General features: G+C 34.4%; 1 protein-coding gene across 4 annotated transcripts; it reads right to left on the bottom strand.

Annotated features, from left to right (window-relative positions):
• Window positions 1-223: 223 nt before the first annotated feature.
• Window positions 224-23,118, bottom strand: LOC141698297 (ABC transporter C family member 12-like). Of its 4 annotated transcripts, XM_074502968.1 has the most exons (27): window positions 22,941-23,115; window positions 21,207-21,686; window positions 19,865-20,043; window positions 19,474-19,513; window positions 17,750-17,906; window positions 17,115-17,229; window positions 16,929-17,009; window positions 16,813-16,837; window positions 16,564-16,620; window positions 16,346-16,411; window positions 15,781-15,855; window positions 15,379-15,486; window positions 14,211-14,345; window positions 12,617-12,723; window positions 12,426-12,519; window positions 11,637-11,804; window positions 10,541-10,681; window positions 9,363-9,563; window positions 9,181-9,279; window positions 8,920-9,072; window positions 8,012-8,391; window positions 7,421-7,601; window positions 6,723-7,046; window positions 4,811-5,567; window positions 3,499-3,620; window positions 781-1,026; window positions 224-616 (listed from the first exon to the last, which is right to left on the bottom strand). In XM_074502968.1, the coding sequence occupies exons 2-27, from the start codon at window positions 21,537-21,539 to the stop codon at window positions 437-439; spliced, it is 4,524 nt and encodes a 1,507-aa protein (XP_074359069.1). In that variant the 5' UTR covers window positions 21,540-21,686; window positions 22,941-23,115; the 3' UTR covers window positions 224-436. The 4 variants fall into 4 exon arrangements, with proteins under 4 accessions (XP_074359069.1, XP_074359071.1, XP_074359072.1 ...); XM_074502969.1 differs by lacking the exon at window positions 224-616 and having other exon boundaries at window positions 830-1,019; window positions 22,941-23,118; XM_074502970.1 differs by lacking the exons at window positions 19,865-20,043; window positions 22,941-23,115 and having other exon boundaries at window positions 21,207-21,384.
• Between the last annotated feature and the right edge of the window lie 3,054 nt (window positions 23,119-26,172).

The following is a 26,172-nucleotide window of genomic DNA, read 5'->3' as shown; positions in this document are numbered from 1 at the left end:
GATCTATTTTAATTATAGTACTCCGGTCCTAGACTTGAAGTGTCTGGCTAGTATTTTCTTTGTCCCAGTTATTTTGATCTCATTCAAATTTTGATTGTTCCAAAATATTTGTACACTTTCAAAATTGAAGTAAATTAAATTTTAAATGTCTTAATTCTCCATATATAAATTTGTTAGGCTTGGGTATATAAACAAAAAAATAAATATAGATGAACAAAATAAGTGGCATGGAGAAAGTATCTTATTATTTAATCGATTGTAATTATTGCATTATATGATCATTCCTGTGATCATGATCATTGTTCATTACGAACAATAGTGAGGAATCTGCTAAATTCAAAAGGAACGCTTCTTAACATCTAATCAACAAAAATCTCTAAATTAAAATCTGAACCGAAACCCGAAGAACCGAGTTTGGATGTAGAAATCTGGGTTTTTATTCAAGCCCCGTTTCAGGTTCAACATATATATACTTGGTCGGGGTCGGATCCCCGTCACCTCCTAGTACTAAACTGTACAGGTATTGAGCGTTTGCGACTCCTGTACTCTGGATCATCTTAGAAAATGCACCAGTCTCATTTGATAAAAGTTTCTCCGGGGCATCATATTCTCTGACCTAAAAACTACTATAAGTTAGTCATGATTTTTACCCCATAAACATAGTGCAGTCAAATTTAACCAAGATGCTTCATGGCATTGCGCCTATTATTCTTGCTGTCAAAACATCAACTTAAAGAGCGAAACCAGGATCAGCAAGAATATCTAGTACTAATAATTTACCTGACCAGCATCAAGCACGAGAATTTTGTCACTGTCAATAATAGTGTTCAACCGATGGGCAATAATTAGCATAGTGCATGTTTTGAATTCTTCCCGAACGGTATTCTGTATGAGAGCATCAGTAGAAACATCAACAGCTGCTGTCGCTTCATCAAGAACCAGAATCTTCGACCTCCTAAGCAATGCTCGAGCAAGACTCAAAAGTTGCATCTGTCCAACGCTAAAGTTCTCCCCTCCCTCTGATATCTTAACCATAAAAACAAAAAAAATCTACTACTGAGTATAGATGTAACACTTCGTAATCAGAAGTATAACTTGTAGAGAGGCAGTTACATGTCTTACGTATACATATATATTTTGAATTTCACTCATGTTTATATACATTATAATTAATTCATATAACAGCTCAAAGCAGTTCCTGCTCGTGATTGATAAGAAAGGAGAACTTAATACCCAAAAGGTGAAAAGGTTAAGTAATTTTGACATATTTACAAGCTAGAAAGATATAGAACAGCCAAGGAGGTTAAAATTTGAGAAGACATGTCTAAACACACTATGAAGGTAAGATTTGGATTTACTTGTCTAACTCCTTATATATATGCACCTTTTCTTTTCTCTATTATTACTTTTTAGTTTCACATTATATCCGATATATGTTTAGCATGGAGAATATTTTATCCAATATTTATCAAACAGAGAAATTATAGGCAGATGCATTAAAAACTCGGCAACTATAAAAAATAAAAACATATATAATTTAGTTCAAAAAAGAATCAAATGATGACCTCTGAGAACCAAAGATTGTGCAGGAAAAAATTTGCAGAATAATTATAGATTCTAAAATTTCAAGTTTAAAAATTGGTAATTGTAATACAATGTTATGTACTTTGAACAGAATTGAGATTTTATAATATTTGCATTACAGTTTTTGTGATGGATTTTTAGAAGAGGGGGAAATCATCAAAAAAGATATAAGGAAAATTCAAAACATATGATTAATTAATATATTTGGAAAACATAATACTAATATTAAAATTTTAAAATTTATTACTCCATGCATTGCAAAGGTTTAAGCTACATTTATTTCAACTAGAGATGCACAAAAAGCCCGGGCCCGAAAATCTGGCCCGGCCCGATCCGGTCAAAACCCGGTCAAGCCCGGCCCGGCCCGGCCGGTCCCGGCCCGGGCTTAGGGCCTTGACGGGCCCTATATTTTTAGGCAAAGACCGGCCCGACCCGGCCCGGTTAAAAGCCCGGGCTTCGGCCCGGCCCGGCCCGATTAAAAGCCCGGTTAATATCTGATTATTCTAATATATTTTATTATATATTTATGAATTCACATTTACTATAAATATAAATAATATTTTAAACACATATATATTTACATATTTGTGATTAATAATATTAAATACTTCATTGCATAAATAATGAAAGAAGATATAGTAAATACACTATATATGTTTGGATAACAATGATAAAACATATTATACTATAAACATGTTTATATTTTTCCGAACTTAAATGTTTTCGACGAAGTAATGTTTTCATAAAATATTTCATGAAACTAATATATTTTTTCGGGCCGGATCGGATCGGGCCGGGATTTTTTCTAATTTAAATTGGATCGAGTTTTATTAGAGATTCTGAAGACAGCATATGTTAGCAACTAGATCACCGGGCTTAGGGCCTTGACGGGCCCTATATTTTTAGGCAAAGACCGGCCCGACCCGGCCCGGTTAAAAGCCCGTGCTTCGGCCCGGCCCGGCCCGATTAAAAGCCCGAAAAAGCCCGGTTAAAATCTGATTATTCTAATATATTTTATTATATATTTATGAATTCACATTTACTATAAATATAAATAATACTTTAAACACATATATATTTACATATTTGTGATTAATAATATTAAATACTTCATTGCATAAATAATGAAAGAAGATATAGTAAATACACTATATATGTTTGGATAACAATGATAAAACATATTATTCTATAAACATGTTTATATTTTTCCGAACTTAAATGTTTTCAACGAAGTAATGTTTTCATAAAATATTTCATGAAACTAATATATTTTTACGATGATCTAGTTGCTAATATATGCCGTCTTCAGAATCTCTAATAAAACTCGAGCCGATTTAAATTAGAAAAAAGTCCGGCCCGATCCGATCCGGCCCGAAAAAAGCCCGGTTAGGCCCGCCTCGAGGGCCCCAACGGGCTCTGACATTTTTGGAAAGCCCGGCCCGGTCAAAGCCCGGGCTTATTAAAAGGATTTGCTATCTTTGCATAATTAGTTTCTGAAAATCTCTAATATGGAAGGGTTGTCCAATTCAGCGGTTATTTAAGAAGACATATCTTTAACATTTGAACCAATTATATAAACCATAACATTCGGTAGTCTGAAGAATTTCAATTTTCTTGAAGTGAAATACAACAAATACTAAAGAACCTATTACCAAATAAAACAAGTCAAAGTGTATGCATCTATTGCATGGAAATACTATACATAGTCTCACAGGTTAACTATGTACGAATATTACCCCCTATTTTTTCCTTTTTGCAAAGATGCACATTAAAAAGATTTGGAAATAATAACATATACAGTACACACTCTATCATGCAAAATCCATATGAAAGATAAATGCAAGTCCTTAAAGTAATCATTCGTACAAACTATATGATAAGGACCAATACCAGAAAAGATAATTTCATATGTACCTTGGCCTCTAACCCATGTGTATAATTCATTATAACATCTTTCAAATGTGCCCGATCTAAAGCCTCCCAAATGTCAGCATCATTATGTTCATTGAATGGATCAAGATTAAATCGAACAGTTCCTAGGACATTCAAGGCAACAATAAGGTCAGCAATTACTGTTTAGAAGATTGATTAAGTGGACAGCGGTTACTAAATGTGTCCAAGTGATTGATCAGAAAGTATTGTTGTGAAAAATTGATTGGCACTATGCAATACCTACTATTTTAACGACTTATGGCAGGCGGGCAATCCAGGGAAGACACAATTGGTTACAAAATTGGGGGGGGGGTAGTGAGTAAGTGAAGGATTATTGAGAAATGTGATTGCAAACCCAATTGGGTGATTAGGAGTATGGCATTTGTATTCAGTAAGAATATAACAGTCCCTTTTTATAGCATACAGCAACTGTGGATTTATTGAATTAAATTATGGTATTCATTGTATTTAGTTATAAGCTAATTCTTCCCGAAATCAACCCAAAAATGACCCGTTTTTTTCTAGGTCAATTTTGGATCAACCTGAAATCGGAAAACCCTGACCCGTTTTTGTACTATTCCAGACGAATTCGTCTCGGATTATTTTGTCGGGTATGATTTTGTCACCCCTATCAAAAAGCCTAGAACCTGTATTGAGCGAGAATATACAGTCATGTTTTGTTATACAACAACTATGTTTTCTTTCTAATTACTATTCATATTTAGTTATAAGCTTAACCTATGTTACTCGGACTCGGGTATGGGTGTCGGACACGGGTTCGTATCCAAGTGTCGGACTCGGAAATATTCTAAAAAATTTACATGTTTTCGGCCTAAAATAAGTGTCCAAGTGTCCATACCCATGTCCGAGTGTCGAGTGTCCGACACGTGTACTCGAAGCAAAATGAAGAGTCTGGGTAACTAAGAGCTTAACTCATACTACACTCGAATTTTGCTTAGTTTCTCTCACCTTCCTAGAAAAATATTTCACGAGAAGGTTTAAGTTTTGGTTAAACATGTAGTTTAATTTATCCTAATTTAACAGTGGTAAGTAAAAATGTAGCAAAACTTGAAAGTTTCCCATTTACCCAAAAACATCCCGGGAAAGTACGTCAACTTGTATAGGACGATGGCGCCATTTTACAGACAATCAACTCCCATGGTCACATCAGGCATAATTAATAGGATGCAATTGCCGAAACGGAAAGAGGAAAACAAAATATATCTAAAGCTGCTAATCTGTTTTAGTAATAGAAAGATCACATTCCCAAACTTACTAAAGGATTGATATGTACCTGAGAAAAGAACTGGCATCTGTGGTATGATACACAGGACTTTGCGTAAATCTGCCAATCCAAACTTCGCAACATCACAATAATCAATCATGATTCTTCCTTTGTCCAGTTCTACAATCCGAAATAAAGCATTGAGCATACTTGATTTCCCTGCACCAGTTCTTCCAACTATACCAACCTTTTCTCCGGGAGATATTGTAAAAGATAAACCATGCAAAACAGGAGGAAGTTCTGGCCTGTAACGAAAAACAACATCTTCAAATATGATTGACCCATGAGATGGCCATCCAGGTGGAGGTCGGTTGGTCTCAATAACAGTTAAAGCCTCAGAAGGAAGATCTATATATGTGCCCACTCTCTCAACAGAGTTTAAACTATTTTCAGCAGTACTAGCTAGGCTTAAAACATTACTTAACAAACTTGTGATATTTAGAGAGTAAGTGAGGAGCAGTCCCATAGCAGATGCAAACGCGACCTGGTTTTCTGCTCTTCCGTTTTGCATTACAGCAAATGTTGCAGTCATCCAAACAATGAGGCCTCCCAAAGTTTGCAATCTTATGCTGAGCCAGCGGTTTGAACTTTTGTTAACCAGGGTAAATCTCACATTGTTGTCCACAGATTTTCCATTAATGTTGGCCATTCTTTCGTAAGCTTTATACGCACGAATTGTGGATAACCCATTCAGCGCTTCTCCAAACTGTGCATACACAGGTGATCTTGTAATTGAATCCAAGCGCTTTACTTCGCGAGCTGTGCTCTGAGGAATAAATTTTAGGAATTAAAATCTCACTATTAAGGTGTGTAATATTTTTGATATCATCAATACCCAAGTTTCTACTTATACAAGTACAATTCCATGCAAGAAATATTAAAAGAATAAAAAATATATTGAATATTAAGTCGGCTTAAAAAAATTGTTATTTTCAGTTAGATTGTCAACTGCGAAGAGCATCAAATTTTCCTACATGAAGGTTATCGTTATCGTTATTTTAAAGAAATATTCATTAACGAGGAAAACAATATTAAGCAGAGGAATTAAAAAAATGAATGACTATGGACTGGACTTAACAAAACCAAATCCAATAGACTAAAACATGACCATTTCCTATAGCAAGTGGTCTGGAGATATCTGAAGTGTGCTGTAATACAAGATGCACTTGTCAGCAGTTGAGATATTTAAATCTGTATCTTCAAATGCATAGCCCAAGACAAATGAATTGCACGCTGGCTTCAGATTTCATTCTACTCAAATTTTTAAGCCATTATTTCAAATAAATTACTTCCTCATTTATAGGTGTTAAATCTTTGTTAGAGCAGGCTATCTTTTAGCAACCAGCCAACAGTACCTGAATTAAAAACAGGAAATTTTACTATTCTTCCATAAGATTAAGTAGGGGTTTTTTCAACACATATTCCGACCTGCCTCTATATGTGGTCTTAGCGAGAAGTATTGAAACAATATGTGTGCAAACCAGGATCATTGAAGGATAGCTACTCGTAGATGTAAACCCTATGGTTCACGTATGCATGAATATGCGCATGCTTCTGTATGGTGCCTTAGCTAGGAAGGGACTTGGCATTGCTGACTTGGACAAACAGATTATATTAGAAATGAGGTCAGAGTAAGAACATAGAACCAATATAAGCTGATATCAATACTAATGTTTGTATAATCAATAACTCACATCTTCTCATTCTACTGCAAGACAGAATGTTTATTTGTGCATATTTTTTATTTGGTGTTCCTATAAAGTACACAAATTTTTTCCCCAAATCAGTGTTATTTAATTACTATTATGAAACTTAAAAGTAAAGTCAGTGAGAATGGTGGATAAGAATGAAGCATTGACAGTGAAAGAAAAAAATGTAGCAAAAACAATAATCATAATAATGAAAAACAAACTTCACTAACCTGATAGTAGATATAAGCTGCATAGAACAGTAACAAAAGTGGCATTATTGCCCAGAGGGATATCGTACTCACAATACCTATGAGTACAAACGTTGAAAGGAGCTGGCACACTTGGCTCAAAAACATGTTGCCATAGGTAGCAACTTCGCGGTCTATATCACCCAGATCTTTAGCAAATCGATTGATCATCCTTCCAATTGGATTAGTGTGGAAGAATACCATAGGGGCTCTGAGTACAGAATATAGCATTGAATCATGAAGACATTTAGCCGCATAAAGACTTGATGTGATTAACCAAAATGAATTCGCTAGTGTCACCAACACCTACATATTAATATACAGATTATACTAAAACCTCATTACTCAGAATCCACTAAAAAGATAATAATATTGCAATAACGTATATCAACAAAGAAGACGATCTAGTTGGAATGTTTAGAGAATACACTTCACATAGTTTGATGTGTGAGCTTCATGACAAACTATAATAAATATATTAAGCTCTTTTCAGCATGCATTCATATAACTAGTACATCATACTTATTTGAACAATTAACTTCTAACTAACATACAGACAAAGAGACAGATTATAACTTCTACAGGAGATTTTACAACTATTACAGACGAATTACATAAATAAACACACAGAATTACGTAAAACTTGGTCCAGTTTGGTTGACAATTAACTTTTTACATACCTGGCCAGATGATAATAGTGCATACACAGATATATAGAAACCAGGTCCGTAACTCGTTGAACTACTTCCTTCTGTCCAAATACTTAACCATGTACTACTCAAAATCCGAAGGACTTCAGTTGAGATATAGCAGGAGAACAGTATTAAGACAACCCAGAGGCCTCCTAAGGCATTTTTATACCTGACAAATAAAACAGAATTAACAGAACAAATCATCATTCATCATGTCAGATCTGACCGAGTGTTTACCCAGGAACCCTCTATTATAGTAATGACCAACACCACCAAGACACTTACTCAAGACCGGAATTGGTTGGAAGCCTATTGACTATATCTCTAACATATTTTAGTATTCTGGCTATAGGCATAAGGACAAGCAAGTTATGTTCCATTTCAAATTTTATTTCTTTACGCATCATGTTGGGGTCTCTTAAATGCTACACTTCCTGTCTAGCTTCTTATTTTTTTCAACCACATCAATTTGCTTTCCATATTATCTCCATTTGTCTGTTACAAACCTTCTGAATCATAAAAAGTAGCAAGACGATCATATCAAACTGGTTAGATGATTAATGATGTGTGTGACGTTACCTGATCAAGACATTCCAACTGACAACACCTATCTCCCGCTCTTCCTTCTTGATAAGGACAGATTCACCTCCTTTCTTTGCTTTTGCATAGCTTGCACCATTTTGAAAGTCAACATCTCCTTTATTTGCGGCAGGGGTTGAGGAATTACAGTCAATAGTTGGACTTGTATCATTTTCATGATCTACCATGTTCCCAGCATTTACCATTAGCTTTTGGAAGAGCGGTCCATTTTTGGAAAGCTCTTCAAAGGTACCCTCCTCTTTGATCATACCATCTGAGAGTAATAGAATTTTATCAACTTGAGGAAGATAATGTAGCTGGTTTGTAACAAGCACTCTAGTCTTTCTTTGCAGCTCTTCCTTGATACATTTTTTGAAAACCTAAACATATTTGACACATAACATTAATTGAACATTAAATGTGCAATTATAATACTTGGGAGTCTTCACTATACAGAAATGCAGAGCAAAGCTAAAAGAGAATTTAATTATGTAGTTCTAGGGAATTGAACTTGAAATTGGAATTTGGTACCACTGTAACGAGGTTTTGAGTTGTTATTAATAAAAATATATAAAAAGAAGGGCATAGATATATTAAAGTATATCGCCCCACATATGTATTGAAGACAGAAATGGAAGGCCCCATTTTACCTCTGCAGCTGCTCACCACTGCTGACACGTCCATGTTGAATACATATATTAAAATTTAAATCACATAACGTAGCACCATATTACAAACACAAAACTTTATTTCTGTCTGACTATACAAATATAAATATTATGTTGATAGCATTTCTGATACTTAACTGATCCCAGGACAAAAAAGTTGTGACATTTTATATTGTTTTAGTGTCTCGAAAGAAGTAATGTGGTATTCCCTGTATTCGTTTACTATGATGATGACATTACCTCTTGACCAACATGAGCGTCTAGAGCACTTAAAGGGTCATCAAATATGTAAATATCAGAGTTGGAGTACACAGCCCGGGCTATAGAGACTCTTTGCTTTTGTCCCCCACTAATATTCACCCCTCTTTCACCTATCTCCGTCAAATCATGCCCCTGAAAAAATTATATATATATTTATTGTATAAGTACTCGCTGACTTTTGGCGTGTGAAGTACTTATAATCATGAAACTGAGTAGTTAATAATAACATTCAGACTTAACATCAAGCAATTCAAGGTCCTGGCATAGTGCCGCTACATCTAATGCCCTCCAATATCGTGCTGATTCAAAGCTTGATCCGAACAATATGTTCCCACGTACCTTGGAATTCAGGACTCTGAGTTAGGTAACCATAATGCTGTGCCATTTATTTAATAGGCTGAATAATATATGAGAAAACTCACAGTAGCGTTGAAAATCCAAGATATTTGAGGAACATAGGCAACAGTTCCTCTAATGACGACACTTTCATCTACCATAGGAGGGAGCTCTCCTAGCATTGCTGCTAAAAGTGACGTCTTTCCTTCTCCGGTACCCCCAACAATTGCTACTAGGCTTCCAACTTGTATGTCTACATTTATATCTGACAATGTGTGCTTTCTAGCCTAAAAGCATGGACGAATGATTGAGTGTTTCACGAATAATAACTTGCCTATTTGAATAAACTGCAAATCGAAATTTATTAATTCGACATCAAGCACATGTTTGATTAGTAAATGAAAAACTTAAAGATAGGAATTAGGCAAGCCTAAACCAAAAGGAAAAGCATCAACAACCATTTAGAGTACATGATTGTTCTAAAAGGGGGCAACCAGATAATTAACTCTGTAAATGGAAATATTATATATACTGAAAGAATTGTGAATAGAAAGTTTTTGAAATTTTCAGAACTTAAAATTCAAAGACACTCAGCAGCTAATAAGAAATATTCAAATGCCATATGAATCTAGCATATTTATTATATTTTCTTAAAGTCGAACCTACAATTTAAACTTCAACTTGCATGCTAGTCTTTAAAGACCGGTAGGGGAAGAGAGCATACGCTTTACATACCAAAGGGATTAGTGGTCGTCAGAAAATTTTAGAAAATGCTTGTGGGCTTCTACATCCAGCAACTACAAGAAATTTGCAAGGACCCTAACTATACAGACCAATGAATGGGGAGAATCTTAACTTACAATGTCAGTATATCATCTGATAATGTTACACCACATTATGTTATATTTCTTTAACACTAGATTCTTCTATGTTTTGATAAAACCGGCCGCTTCCAGGGACACATGCACACACACACACACACACACATGTCTATATAAGGAGATGGTCAGAGGCAAACGATTGTTAGCAGCATAATATACCGCGAAAATGACCACGGCACGTATAAAGATGGCCCCTCATGCATGCACACCAAAAACCTTACTGTATATGTACTGCTGTAATTTACCACATTATGCTGTGCTGCAACAATCACTTGCCTTCTGATCCAGAGAGAGGGAGAGAGAGGGGGGGGGAGGGAGGGAGAGAGAGAGAGTGGAGAGGGAAGGGGAGGGAAGGAGGGAGAGAGAGGAGAGAGGAAATAGACCTTCTGATCCCAAGAAAATATTCCATTTTTAATTGAAATGGCTGGAAGTCCTGGTTCAAGTGGTGGATTTGGTAAGAGAATCCTCTCATCACTTAGGAACAGATCCTCTAGCCTCTGTAAGGAGACATTGGCATTGACAGCCTGCAACATAGACCACCATTAAGACTGGAAATAAATTTGGCAACTGGTACATGAAACTACGGATAAACAGTGATTGTTAATATCACGTACATCAATTGCTTACACAAGCTGGCAAGTAATGATAGTACTACAAGTGGCAGAAAGCATATTTTAAAGAAAAGATTTATATCCTGCAGAAAAATTAAGACAGCTGATGGGAGATGAAGAATGAGAAGCTTAAAATACTTCTGTATCCTCACTGCAAAGTGAAAAAAAATTATTTTTGGTTTATTCCAAAATTAGAGTGGCATTTCAAACTAGAAAGTAAAAAAAAACATGAAGTTCTTAAATGTCAATACTTGGTTCTAACTTCCAAGTAATTTGAGAGGCCATTATATTACATAAAAAAGGTAAAACAATATAAATGTTAAAATACTAATATAAGATCCTGGAAAGGGCCTTCCTTTAACAATAAATAACAGAATATATTGACCATTTCAAATTTAACCGCCAACTTGACTCATTTTTTTTAGTAATTAACTGAGTGTATTATCTGGATAAACTAACAGATAAAAAGAGTGTATTTTAACACTCAGTTAAAATGGATGCTCGCGGTGTTGTGTTCTGGTTTAAACATTAGATCTTTCTTACGTCATCAATTCAGTTTTTAACATTGCTGTATCTAATTTCAATTTGTACTTCGTTTCAGAGAAGGAAAAAACATTTGAGGGAAAGAAAATATATAGTATAGAGGAACAAGGAGTCCAACCATTTTTACAAGAAAGAAACATACAGAACACTCCATAATAAACAGAAACTATAAGGGAAGATTGCAGCCTATTCATGTATTAGTGTATGACTAACAACAGATGAATAAATCATTCATAATCTAATGACTACATAGGCAAAAAGAAAAAAAATGGTATCAAGAGCGTACTAAAGTAAACATACAATACAAAGGTGAAGAAGAGGAAACCTGAGTTATCAAATTTGGGAGCATATTCAAAGGATAACGCAGTACTGCAAACAGAGAAAGTGATGTAAACGCCCTTGCAGGAGTCAATTCTCCCCCAAGAAAAGTGAAGCATCCAAATGATATCACCGTCACGAGAACTGGGATGCTGTTTAGTATAAAAGTGTTGCACTGTAAAGTAGCCAAGAGAAAGATTAATAAAGAATGATCTAATTCATTTTCATATAAATGGTTCAACTTATATACTAAAAGGCATGCTTCTTTTGGATAAAAAAGAGGATTTTTTAACTGATGTAGTGCTTTTTTTTATTTGGGGGGGGGGGGGGGAGGTTGGACTTTTGGGGACAATTAATATACAATTTTATGCATTAGATTATTTCTCAAGCACTAGATACTCCATTTAATAAATCAAAGATCAACATGATAATTAATAGACATAACTGTTTCATATTACATGTTACAAAATCATCGAATTTTAGTATCAGAAGTTTCACACGGTTGAAAAACTGAAACGGTATTTTTTTTTCCCACCTGTATTAGTCTCGCAAGTACAGTACATAATTTTAATCTCAAACAAAATTATGGAATGAAGCAAGCAGGAATGCGGCAGGCATGATCAATGTGCAGACAGTGTCACAAGTACAGTACATCATGTCAGTCTCAAACAACATTATGGAATAAAGGAAGCAGGCAGGTGGTATGGATGACCGATATGCAGACACAAAACATGAAGAAACAGATGCATAGGACTGAGTAATATGAGATTTTTGAAATGGAAAGTTTATGTCATACCGCTCCTAGTAGCTGCGCTTTGCGGAACCACGAGAGTTCCCTATTTCGCATGCTTTGAACTTTTGTTTGAAAGCTCTCCTCCCATGCATAACATCTGATACATGTAAAGTGCAATATATTGATTGCCTAAAACTTGTCAAGTGAATACGTCCTGCCCTTAAAAAATGATAACTGGATAGTCTAATACATACTTTACAGTTTCCATGGAGGCAACAATTTCATTCATTAACCCTACTCTCTTGTCGGTACAATCCAACCCTTCTCTGGATAACTTTCGCGATTTCTTCACAATAAATGTCTGCTTCCATTACATGATTATGCACGTAAGGCTTGATAATGATATATAAGCATATACAGCATAAAAGTAGTCTATTTATTAACAAACACAAACTAGTATACAGATAAAGCTTAAGTTGGCTTTAAAAGGTAATAATAGTCTATTTATTAACAAACACAAACTAGTATACAGATAAAGCTTAAGTTGGCTTTAAAAGGTAAAAATTAGAACTTTTAACAAACACAAACTAGTATACAGATAAAGCTTAAGTTGGCTTTAAAAGGTAAGAATTAGAACTTTTACGAATGCATATTGTCTCAACGAAGATAACATAATAAAACCGATACTGATGAAAAAGGCTGGGAGGGGTCAAATGGTGATCTCCACTAAAGGCTGAAATGGGTAAAAGGTGATCTCCACTTAGCTTAAAAGCCTCAAAATACCACAATAAGAAAACATAACTAATTCAATTTATAATTTGACAATAATACAAGATTAAATCATCTAATGAGTAGTGCTTTCCCCAAAAATCTTCACCAAATATTTTACCAAATGACATGGCTAACACGTGGCGGATTTTGATTTGTGTGTGCATATTTATGCATGGGGGGTCCCATAATATATTTAGAAAGGTTGCTATCTATTATGTGACACATAAGTATTTGGGAGAATTTTTGGGAAAAAAAATTTGGGGAACCTAGCATTTCTTATCATCTAATAGTCTATGTTACTCTGACTCGGGTACATTGTGTCAGACATGACATGGATCCAAGTGTAAGGATAGTTTATTCTTGAAAGTGGAAACACGGGACTATGTCCTTACTTAGGACACGTTACGGACTGTAGAGAAATATTACATATCAGTCCTTACATAGGACACATTACGGACTGTGGAGAAACATAATATATTTTTTGATATACAAGTATATTGGATATGATATTACAGAAAAAATTAAAAACTTACACTCAAATTAAACATGATATTAAAAACTAAAAAGGACTTATGCAAATTCGATATGATTTTTTCTTAAATCTATTATACCCTCTTCTCCCCATCTTTTCTTTCTCCTTCCTCTTCCCCTTTTCCTTTTCAATGTTGCATCCTAAGCTCATCTTACATTTGGTCTTTCAGTTAGACTGAAGTGTTAAAATACCAGTTAAAGGGTCCAACACATAATACGTGTAGTGCCAGAGTATTTAACAGTTCAAGGATCCAAAATGTTAACGGTAGCCGAAACAGAATGTCCGAATAACATAGTTAATATAGTGCAACTAATAATCATAAAAAGACATGAATATAAAAATTGAAGACATTAAAAAGGCCAGAAGAACTTATTTTGAAACTGTCTAACCTTTCACCTATACTCGATTGTGGGAGCTACAAATATTACCGAAAGTCTGACTTGGGGAAACTAATTGGTTTCTGTACAATGTTCAGTCACTTCTATAATTCAATGCAGCAATGAAAATAAATAAAGGGTCAATGCAAACGTCATTTGCCATTTTACCTGTAAAGGAATCATAAGAAGTAAAACAAGAGAACCAAGTATTGAAGAAACACCCAGTTGCTGGTAGAGAAGAACCAAAGCCAGGATTATACGAAACGGTAAAGACCACAAACCATGAAGTTGTTGACATATTCTCTGCACATATATAGAAATTGATGAGAAAAAACACAATTCTTGCATAGAACAAAACAAGATCAAACTATAGTAAAGTTATTGATATTTAAAATTTTGGATTTACCAATCAGTGTTATCAAACTGATCAGATTATCTTAAAAAAAATTGTAAACTAGTATTCACTTTCACAAATGATTCCCTATGGATTTTTGAAAATTGTACACCTAAATTGATGTCCAATTAAAATTTCCTATTCTTAAAATTGATGCAAAGTTTATCTATCTTCTCAAAATAAATCAAAAACAAAAACTGTTATTTCTCAAGAGTTTTCAGTCTACACTTTAGAGCTGCACAAATTGATTAGAAGCGGAGGCAAATAATAATCCTTTTGCAGCATGTAGGTAGTAATAGATCAATCCCAAGAGAGATGGCACATATGGAGCAGCTGTCACTTATCTTATAACCACAGTACCACACACCAATCGAATGCAATAAAATACAAAGAATGGGGAATTTTACATTATATAGATATTAATTTCGTTCAAAATCTGTGTAGCAGCAAATTGTGTATGAGCTCTTGTGTTCCATTTCCTACCTAGTTCAGGCTTCAGACATGGATCTGAATGTTTCCAGATGGTAGTCTGTAAGAATATAGAATCAAGAAACATAGGGAGGATGAGAGTTACCGGGCATAGATAGATCTGAATGTTTCCAGAAGGTAGCCTCGTTTTAAGCATAAATATGATTACACTTGTCCCTTTGAGCTACCGCTTAAACTCTATACTCATGCTTAACTAGCCTCAATTAGTCTACAAGAGTAGGCTTGTTAAAAGGTAAGAAAGCAGAAAGATACCCCATTATCGGCGTTCTAAGAGGACAAGTAGTATCATCAACTTTTCTTCACAATAACTAGGTCACCCGTTTTTTTTAAAGCGAGAAAGGCCATTAAATGATTTAACATATAAAAAGACAACACGTGAACATACATAGAAAAAGGTGGCATAAAAATCTTTATATTCCTTGTATTGACTGATTATGACAGCTGAACCCCTACCTGAAGTGCATTAGCGTCTGTTGTCATCATATTTGTTATCCTTCCAGGAGGAAATTTTTCTCGCCCCTCACTTGTCAGTCTTAAAGACTTTCGAAATACAGCAGCCACCTACATATTAAGCACTAACCTAATTGATTAAATATATTCTGGGACCTTCAGAAGAATTCACTTAGAAAGGAAATTTTAAAAAAAAATGTACATAATTTTAGATTGAGCTTTTATATATAATGAAACAGAAAATTTAAAATCTCTGGAGCTAAATGTTTTATACCCATATCGTTTCTGTTGGTCTGATTTCAGTGGAGCTGTGAACTAGACATACTTGTTTAACCAAGAGAAACAGTTTTAGTGGAAGTGCTATAGAAAATTAACAAGCGTGAACATGTGAAAGAAATATATTACCAGAGTTGATCTTAGTCTGAACCCAACACGCGTCACATTCTGAAAATACTGAGCTTCACAAAGCACGCCTAGTGACTGGACGAAATAAAAATCAACTAGTTAAAACAAATTCTACTATACACATGGTACCATACTAGATCTGTACACAGATAAAGCAAAAGTATCCAGTATCCACCTATACTTGTTATACAATGAGTTAATAATAGGGATAGTAATGGGTCAGACCGGACATAATTTTGGAAAAATCCACATCCAAACCCAGAATAAACCCGAAATAACAAGAAGAAATTCAACAAAAATTAATAATTTAGGGAAACAACTTGCAAGGACATGATGAGAGATACTATAAATTTTAAATTAGAATCCACAAAAGACCATTTTTGTTCATGTGCATTTAAACAAGACACTGCCACACATTTATGAAGTATGACGACTAAAAAAGTGCACATCAGAGATTGATCAAATTATACGAAGGCAATACGACAGAAGAAGGGAGCAATTTCCAATAGGTGATATACTACTATAGTTGAGTAAGATAAAACATAAAAGACTTTAAGAATTATACCATCCCAACAAAAATTAGGAATGCAAATCCATAGCCAATCCAAGCTGGATCACCTCGCTCTAGTGACTGCAATAAAAACAGAACTAGGATTAGTCCAGTTGCATGCTATAGGCTCCAATTACCAGATATGATTAGTAATTACATTCAAAACTTATTGGGAATAATTTCCACGAATATTCTGGTAAAAGTAAATATACAACTTTTATATTGGAACGAACCTGCAAGAGATAGTTTAACATAACAGGTCCCACAAATTGTGAGAGATCATTTCCAATCTACAAGTTGAACACAAATGAGTAAAAAACCAGAAACGACTATAGAGTTGCTAGCTATGTAACGATCAAATCCTTGATTTAATGCCACACATCAACACTCTATGATCCTGTGTTGCTAGCTATGTAATATAAGCATGCTAGAAAAAAAAGGATGTAAACACTACAAAAATAATAGAGAAATGAACCTATTACTTTGAAAAATCCACCAAACCAAAACCTGCAGAGAACGATTAGAAATAATTCAGTACAAAAAGGTTAGAACTGAGATAGACCATCACAACTCGCAAATGATATTAATTAGTTTATACCTTCTTCCAAGACTACAATTCAAAGCACGTAATAGCCGTGGCTTCTCCCTTTCAGATTCTTCCATCCAGCAGTGCAGGAACCTACAACAATTTGAAACTTGAAACTTGTACATTGCAACTAAATTCTTATTTAGATATAGAAACCCAAAAGAAAGAGAAGTGTCAAAAGGCCAAAATCATGTGTACTTTGCGCTTAATGTTTCAGTCTGATCCCATGTATCTAATTTCCAAACATCCTTTTCACCAATAGGTCTTCTGTATCCTTGTTGCATAAGTGGAGTAATCCACCCAAAAAATATCCCTACCACAGGGATTAGGTGCCGAATTATCAGTTAGACAGTTACAATACTAATAATTTATTAATAGATACATTTCATATATACTTAAACGAGTTAACAGGCACAAAATGGTTCAGTATTAAGGCTAGTAGAGCTAATTAGCAACTCGAAATGGGAAACCATCCTAGTCCAGGAAGCACCTTACTAACCAATTTCAAAGAAAGTGAATCGAACTTACGACACCATGAAACTAATTTTTTCTAAGAGATATATGAACTTACAGCTATGTTGAGCAGGATATCTAATTGGTACATAATGCAAGACATCTATTCCCATCAAATTGTAAACAATTTATACCAGCAAGTGTTTGTCACATTTACTGGTTAGATCTCAATGGGGTTTGAATATGTGATAGAATAATAGTCAGCATGTCTTAAAAAAGTAAAGCCAGCATTTTTTAAAAAATTAAAAGATGGGTTATAGTAACCAACAAAAATATTAAGGTAGCTTTGGAAGTTCTGGTATTTAAGTATATATGCTTACTGGAAATCATCTTGGCCTCTCTCTCAGGACAAACATGTTCACCTCCCAGAAGTGCTTCATAATTCGTTTCATCATAAGATCCCGTTGACAGTGGAATGTAATTCGGGTAGGGGTCCAAATACGGAAAGTAAACAAGAAGAAGCATACCAAACAGGATCTGCAGCATAACATCTGTTACTTAACTTTACAACATAGATGCGGATACTTTAGAATTGTAAATAAACAAATGAAAAGGACTAAAGATCCTAGTTTTAATAATGTTACATCATGTATTATTAATTCTCAGTACAGCTTATATAATTTCAGCCAGTTAAAATTCATATAGAAAGGATTATTTGGTTGCAAGCTGAAATAATAAAAATAAAAGGAATCAGATTGCTGTGACCTTGCAACCAAAGAGGTCTGTTTCATGCTGTCCAAGCAAAATGGTATATCATTTATAATGGCAATCTGATTCAGGTCAAGGCTGATTGCATTGAGTTCATCTTTCAAAATATTTACTTATATGGCTTGAAGATGTTAAAACAATAACACAGTTGTTCCAAACTTATTCACAAAGAAAATTCCTCCCAAGTTTTACCAAAATTTTCTGGTTGCCTTTTTATTCAATCATTGTTCTTGCCTTCTAAAAAATCTTTCAAGTTTTTATCTAACAAGGGGAGAACGACGGGGAAGGCAAGCAAAAAAAATGAACTTTTATGTTTATATCAAAAATATAAGTATTTCTACCATAGAGAGGATTGATGTTTATTCATATGTTTATTAGATGTTTATTTAGGTTACTTACAATTAGCCAAATTGTTTATGAGTATTAGTCCATTAGGTTATTTTACTTGTTTGTATACACTATAAAAAGTAATGTAATTTACACATAGTGTTTGTTAGATAGGAAAAAAACAAAAGTCCCATGTCGGGGGTCCAAACTCCAATGTCCCAAAATGCTGAAAAGCAAGAATGTGGCCCAAGATGCTAAAAAGCGAGAATGTTTCCCAAAATGCTGACACAATACACATGTGAACATGCCTATAAGTTTTTTAGTCTTAATATTTTTTCCATGATATGCAACCCAGTGTATTGAATAACCCAAGTACATGCACATCTTACACCAAGGTATCAGGATGATATGCTTATGTGGATGATACGCTTATGGCACATGTGTATCCACTTTTGTTTTTTAGAATTTTATCTGTGTGCGCCCCAGAAATGAGAGACGCTGTCAACATACATATTGTGTCGGCATTTAGGGGCATGTTTGTGAAGATAGGTATTCCGGTCACTTCGAATAAAATTACGCATTTAGGGTCTTCACCCTTAATAGACTTGATTGAGTACTGAATTATTGATTTGAGACTCTCTATTCACGGGTTAGGATCCGTAATTTTTTTTTGCGTCCGTGGTTACAAATCTAAGGGGTAGTGGTTCTTTTGCAGTTAAGTCCTCCTGCTTCTACCTTTTACGGCTTTTAATCCCACAATCATCATTCCTTATTCCTTCTGCGGTTCGAAATCCTAATTTTATCTTTCAATTGTTTTGATTAGCAAAAAGAAGCTTTGATTAGAAACCTAGCATGAAACCATTAAGAAAAATACCAAAGACAAAGATTTAAAGTACAAACCGATTCTCTAAGAATTTACTATTAGCAAAAAGAAGCTTTGATTAGAAACCTAGCATGAAACCATTAAGAAAAATACCATAAGACAAAGATTTAAAGTACAAACACAAACCTTGCAGAAGAATGTACACATGTACAATATCAATACAAACCTGCACACAAAATAATAGCTACTATGAGTCTATGAGTTAATTTTCCGGCAAAGGTTCTCACGATACTTACATGCCTACTTTTATAGGTAATCATTTTTGATGCGCACATAACATTTCTGAAAAATTAGGAAGAAAATTAAGCACACCCTCTCTAAAAAGCATTAAACTTCAAAGATAATTGCTACTCTATACGTAAAACTTTCCGTTTTTCCAATGCTACCTACACAAAAATTATTGAGAAATGTGTTCTTGAATGTATCTATCTCAAATTGTTACTATACGTTTAAGGTCTGCGTATTACTGGTAATGTATAAGATGTTTAGTCTCTTGCATCAATGATCCAAAACTGACCTCAAATAAAAATTCTTCAGTGAAATTATAAAGGTCAGCATCACAGTATCTGCAACAAGGAGATATATAACTCCAAAACGGATGTGCCATCTAAAGGCTTTAACATATATTTTAGTTTCCAAGCCAATCATCAACAACATAAATCCCCAAGAAAGTGCATTACTGATCAAGGAAACCGCCTGTGAAATAAATTAGCCTTGAGTATAAATGGTCTACTCTCTCGTGGAGTAGGAACAGAGGTTTAAGTACTACAAAAGTAATGGAAAGATTGTATAATCTGCACAAAGATCTTCAATAATATATGTAAGGCTTAATTATAACTTAAAACCTTGAAATATGATACTATGTACACATCAACCCTTATAGAAAAAGACATATACATCAACCCCTAATGTACCAAATGTAACATCATGCCCTTGCTCCGGCCAAAAGATCTGAATTATGAATTGTCACATTTTCAGGCAGGGTATTGTGCGCAGAAATTGTTTTTTGCCTCCAAAGTTGTAAGTCCATTTCACGCCAAACACATTAACCCCTCTACTATATTGCATACTATATATATATATCTGTCTGATTTATTTCCCAAGATTACAATCAACCGATACCTAACAAAAAACGATTAAGGAGTGTTTGTTGGAGCAAGGGTTAGGATACACATTTGATACATAAGGGGTTAATGTGTGTGACTTTTTTCTTCAAGGGTCCAAGTGTACACATCATCATACTTCAAGGTTCAAGTTATAATTTAGCCTTTATATATTCATATGAACAAGTAAAAGTACATATAAAGTTGTGACGATAATAATTGTATGGAATGACAAAGGTCTGTGACTGCGTCATACAATAAGGGTACAAAATGATAGCAGGGTATTTTTTACTTCGTAGAACCTTGGATGTTTAAGTCGTGTCATCTTTCAGAGAATTTTAATTAAACTAACTTGTATGTATAACTGTTACTTCTTACTTTCAGGGAACAGATGACTTAGAAACATGTTATAGCATCATACTCTGCTAGATGAATGGCAACTTAGCAGCAATATTATTAATAGAATGAAATATTAAAGAATAAATGAACGTAGTACACCTCAAAATTGCAATTGTATTAACTTGATTAAATTATGAACAAGCTAGTGTTAGTGATAAATGGTATTAGCACATGAAGCATAAGTGAAGTCAAACTAGTTGCTGAATCATAAAGTCGTGCAGTATAAGTGAAGTTAGACTACTTGCTGAAATCATAAAGTCGTGCAGTATAAGTGAAGTTAGAGTAGTTGCTGAAATAATAAAGTCGTGCATAGACATGTAAGGTACTTGTTACTGATATGAGAAAGAAAAAGTGCACCTCAAAAGGAGCGAAGCCAGTCTGGCCATCCAAGCTAAAAACTGAAACTCCGGTAACCAATCTGAACAAAGGCTCAACAGTACAGTAAGTAGCTAAAAGTCCCAACACATAGTTATAAGCATTTGATCTTAAACGAAACCTCTGGACCTTAGCATCCATTGTAATCAGCCAAATTCGATATAAGCACAAAACCAGAAGCACCAAATTTGATACACAGATCACAAAAGAATCTACGCCACACGGTGTATAAGCACCAAAGGCACTCCCTGATTCGTGTTCCCATATGCCATACTCCATAGGCCGGCAATACCAATTCAGTAGATTAAAACCCATATTATTTTTCACTGCAGAACAGATACACACCACTGAACAAAATTTACCAACTCAAAAGCCGCTTCGACTGTAAAAAGCATACATCTACACCTTCCAACTTTCACTAAACAGACTCGAAAGCGATAACTTTCACCAGCACTGCACCACCTGGAACAAAAAACAAAAGTATCCAATACTCACCGAATTATATATTTCACTATGATTACCTCATCAATCTTTAAACAAGTAGTACTAACTAGAACTACTAACTAGAACCGAACAATGCTTAAGATCTAAGTACACTAAACTAGTAATATCTTAGTTCAACATAATAATCATTAAAAATAACTAAACATAAATAAAATGTATCAAGTTGAATCACAGTGTCAGGCCTTTCTAAAAAGACAACTATAACGATTAGTTTAACAACCAGTACATGACAAGAGTAATTAAGACACATCGAATGCGTCAGGGCTGCCTTAACAATTAAAGTCAGACCATTAGTATAACACCAGAGAATCTAAACGCCATACACTCACTCGTAAATATAGTAGTTTTACACAATAATCATGAAAAAACTAAAAAATAATTAAAATTTTGTACTAAGTTGAATCACAGTGTCAGGACATTTTAAAAACGACAATTATAACGATTAGTTTAACAACCAGTACATGAAAGAGTAATTAACATCACATCAGACGATTAGTATAACACCACCATAGTATCTAAATGTCATACACTCACTAGTAAACATATCTTAGTTTAACTCGATAATCATTAAAAAAACTAAACATAATTAAAAAATATCAAGTTGAATCACAGTGTCAGGACATTTTAAAAACGACAATTATAACGATTAGTTTAACAACCAGTACATAACAAGAGTAATTAACAGCACATCGAAAGCGTCAGGGCTGCCTTAATAAAAGTCAGATCATTAGTATAACAACATCAGAGTATCTAAACGTCATACACTCACTAGTAAACTTATCTTAGTTTAACTCGATAATCATTAAAAAAACTAAACATAATTAAAAAATATCAAGTTGAATCACAGTGTCAGGACATTTTCAAAACGATAACGATTAATTTAACAGCCAGTACATGAGCAATTAACACACATCGAAAGCGTCAGGGTTGACCGATAGTATAACAACAACAAACATCACATCGAAAGCGTCACCGCTGCCTAAAGTCAAACCATTAGTATAACAACGCCAGAGTATCTAACATCACATCGAAAGCAACGCGTTAGGGTTTACGAAAACAATAACTGTAACAATTATTAGAATAACAACAACAAATTAGAGCAATAATTGACTAATCGTATCAAATATAAACAAATTTATGTACACGTATATTATTTACTAAACGACAAATTAATTTCCACGAAATCTAGTGGATAAATAAGAATTTACTGACCGAGATGCTTTTTGAGCGGTGAAATTAGGGTTTATTAGCTTCATATTTGAAGTATTTAGGTTCCGAAATTTTCGGACGGCGGCGACGGTGACGGAGAACATTACATCGGTGGTGTTAATTACGCCGGAGATATGTTTGAAAATACTTTTTTTGTGATGGCCTTAATTATAGCTTCATCGCAGATTATGGTCCAAATTATCATTTTTTAAAATAATGACCGACAAGTTATTTCATAATAGATCGTGTAGCGTTTTGTTTTTTTTTTAAACCTAAAACGCTACTTCGTGAACCGTTTTAATTAAAGAAAAAAAGAGTAAAATGAGGGATCGTAGCCTGTTTTTCTATTTTTAAAAAAAATAATAAATACATAAAATAGTACATAATAACCCGTTATATCGATGATTTTATTAAAATAAAATAAAAAACATAAACGGTACATAAAACCACATAAAGCACACCAGATATCGTTTTGTTTAATTTATTTTGTGAAAACAACTTAAACGGAAGACGATCCAGCGTTTTTGTCAAAACGCTTTTTAATATACCATTTTAACCACTTAAACAAAACGGTACATAAAATGCTGAAAAAAGAAACGTTTATAACATTTTTTAATTTAAAAAGGATAAAATGCTAGACGAAAAACTGTTTTACACAAAACGCTATTTTAAGATCTATTTTATTTACTTAAAAAGGGTAAAACGGTAGACGAATGTTCATTTTGCATAAAACGCTGTTTAAATTTCGTTTTACTTATTGAATATCAGAAGTTTCTGTTATTTCCCTGCCCACTGGAATTTTTTAATTTTTTACTAAAATACATAAAAACACTATAAATTTTTTACTAATTCCCGAAATTAAAGCATACAATTAAACTAACAATAACAAAACACACGAGTACATTAAAATGATCAATAAAAATCTCCTAAACAACTAATTTTTTCCCCTTGGGTGCTTGAAAATTCATTGCATTCTGGTACCTTGTGGACTTCCTTCTTTCCTTCTTTTTCTCAACATCTTTGTCATGGATCATGTGTGGAAAGTTAATGCCCATCGGCCAACGCGAATCTCCTTTGGTCGGAATAGGTTCGAAAACACCATTGTAAACCATTGATACATTCTCTAATCTATAAATTTCATGAACCAAGGGTTCATAACTCAATTTCAAATGCGCGCAACAGGCAATAACATGAGAACAAGGAATACGATATGTTTGTCATTTCCCATAAGAACACAAATACTCAAGAATCCTAACGGTATGCATATTAACCCCTTTTGGTCAACTTTCCTAGTGACTACTTCAAACAACAGAGAATTTTAATCAGAAACTTTGACACTATGACCCCTAGCACGCACAATTGACCGACTCAATCTATTGCTTGCATGATTAGTAAACACTCAACCTTTAGATAACTCGGTTGCAATTTTCAACCGCCTTTCATCAAAATACTCAACCGTTTTCAAAAATAGTGCTCTAACCAAGGAACTAATCGGGAGCTTTCTCGCATCAAGGACCGCGTTGTTCCAACTTTCCGCATAGTTGATGGTCATCATGCCAAAACGTTTCCCTCCATAATATGCTAAAGACCATTTACTTAATGGTTTATCCTCAAACCATTTCGCCGTTCTAGGCTCCTCAATTAACAATTGTTCCCATATAAAATCAAACTTCTTCTCTTGCACCTGAGAAGCCAACTCAACTAACCAATTTTTCTATTCTTTTCTCCTAAGTACAATAGCAAAATTTATAGCCAAGTGTCTAATGCAGAATCTGTGATGGTCAAGGGGCTCGCACCATCCTGTCTATTGCATAGCAACAATAATCCCAGCATGTCTATCAGAAATGACACAAATCCCATATCTCTTACCTGCCACAAATCTTCTCAATCTACCCATGAACCAACCCGAACTAGGAACGTTCTCGGATTCGACAATAACAAATGCAAGTGGAAGAATATGACTAAAGCCATCCACTGCCACATCATTCAACAGTACACCCGGATATGTATCATATAGGTGACTAGGTGAGTCCCATCTATATGTATAACAGGCATACAATGCTCGAATCCATCAATGCATGGTTTGAAAGCCCAAAATAGTCTCTTGAATGTCACTTCTTGTTCCAAATATAGACACAATATACTCGTTAACTACGAAACATTACAAAAATATGAAAAAAAACATTTAAAAATGTATATGATACTAGTATAAAAAATAGAATACCTCTAAGCTCCCACGATCTTCCATCTCATTCTCCTTAAAAACCCAATCAACCTTGGTCCCCATATTAAAACATTGCAACAATTCCATCAAAAAGGGAGGTCTTTATATGATCCTTCCCAAGATCCATGTTCTTGATCCATTGCTAGATTTTTGGCATCTCTAATCTTCTTTCTTCCCGGGTGGTAACCAAAAATACTTTTCACCGTCGCCATTAACACTTTTTCCTTAACCGTGGGATTGACTACGATTTGATCCTTAACTAGTTCAAGAATATCATAAGATGTCAAATTAGGACGGTCTTGGGTAAAGGTGGTGCGCAAACATGTGTGTGATCCCGAAGTTTCCATAATTTAGAATTTCCTAAGTGATTTTCACAACCTAGCTTTTAAACTCAATTCACAACCACTATCCTTATTCTTACAGACCACATTCCAATACACCTCACTTGATCTAATCACCTTAATTTCTTGATGATTCCGGATATGAAAATCTCTAACCTTATGCATCAATACTTTTTTTGAGTCGAATATTATTCCCTCCCTCAACTCCATCGGCCCCAATTTCTCCTCCAGTGTAATCAAAGCCGACTCAACAACATTATAAGCATCCAAACCTCTACTACTAACTGTATCACCACCAATATACATACTACTAGTAGTTTGACAATCAAAACCCCTACTACCACTGCTCTCGGAAACTCTCGAACTAGTTTCCACAACTCTCGAATTTGTTTCAATCAATGCACAAGTTGAATTTTTTTGTAAATAACTTTCAACAAAGAAAGGAGGTCCATTCGAAATAATAATTCCAAAAATCATCTCAACATCATCATCATCATCATCATCAACCGGAATAATACCAAATTTCATATCATTGAAATTTTTCCATCGATAACACAACTTAAAATCATACAAACTCCTATCAATTTTCAATTTCAAAAATAATACATCATGCAAGTTATTAAAATTCATAATAGAATCGAATCTTACTTGCTTAGAAACCGGTTTATCA

Source organism: Apium graveolens, chromosome 11 (genome assembly GCF_009905375.1).
Source record: "Apium graveolens cultivar Ventura chromosome 11, ASM990537v1, whole genome shotgun sequence".
Taxonomy (NCBI): Eukaryota; Viridiplantae; Streptophyta; class Magnoliopsida; order Apiales; family Apiaceae; genus Apium; species Apium graveolens.
Note: the sequence above shows the minus strand (reverse complement) of the source record. Positions and strands in the feature narration are given on the sequence as shown.

What these genes read in the sequence shown, in the direction of transcription:
- LOC141698297 (XM_074502968.1), bottom strand. Translation starts at nt 21,539, where the DNA reads ATGGGTTTTAATCTACTGAATTGGTATTGCCGGCCTATGGAGTATGGC. An exon ending in ACTGAAACATTAAGCGCAAA is followed by an intron (nt 17,010 to 17,114) that starts GTACACATGATT and finishes AAATTGTTGTAG; the next exon opens with GTTCCTGCACTGCTGGATGG. An exon ending in TATTTTCTTGGGATCAGAAG is followed by an intron (nt 9,564 to 10,540) that starts GTCTATTTCCTC and finishes CCATGCTTTTAG; the next exon opens with GCTAGAAAGCACACATTGTC.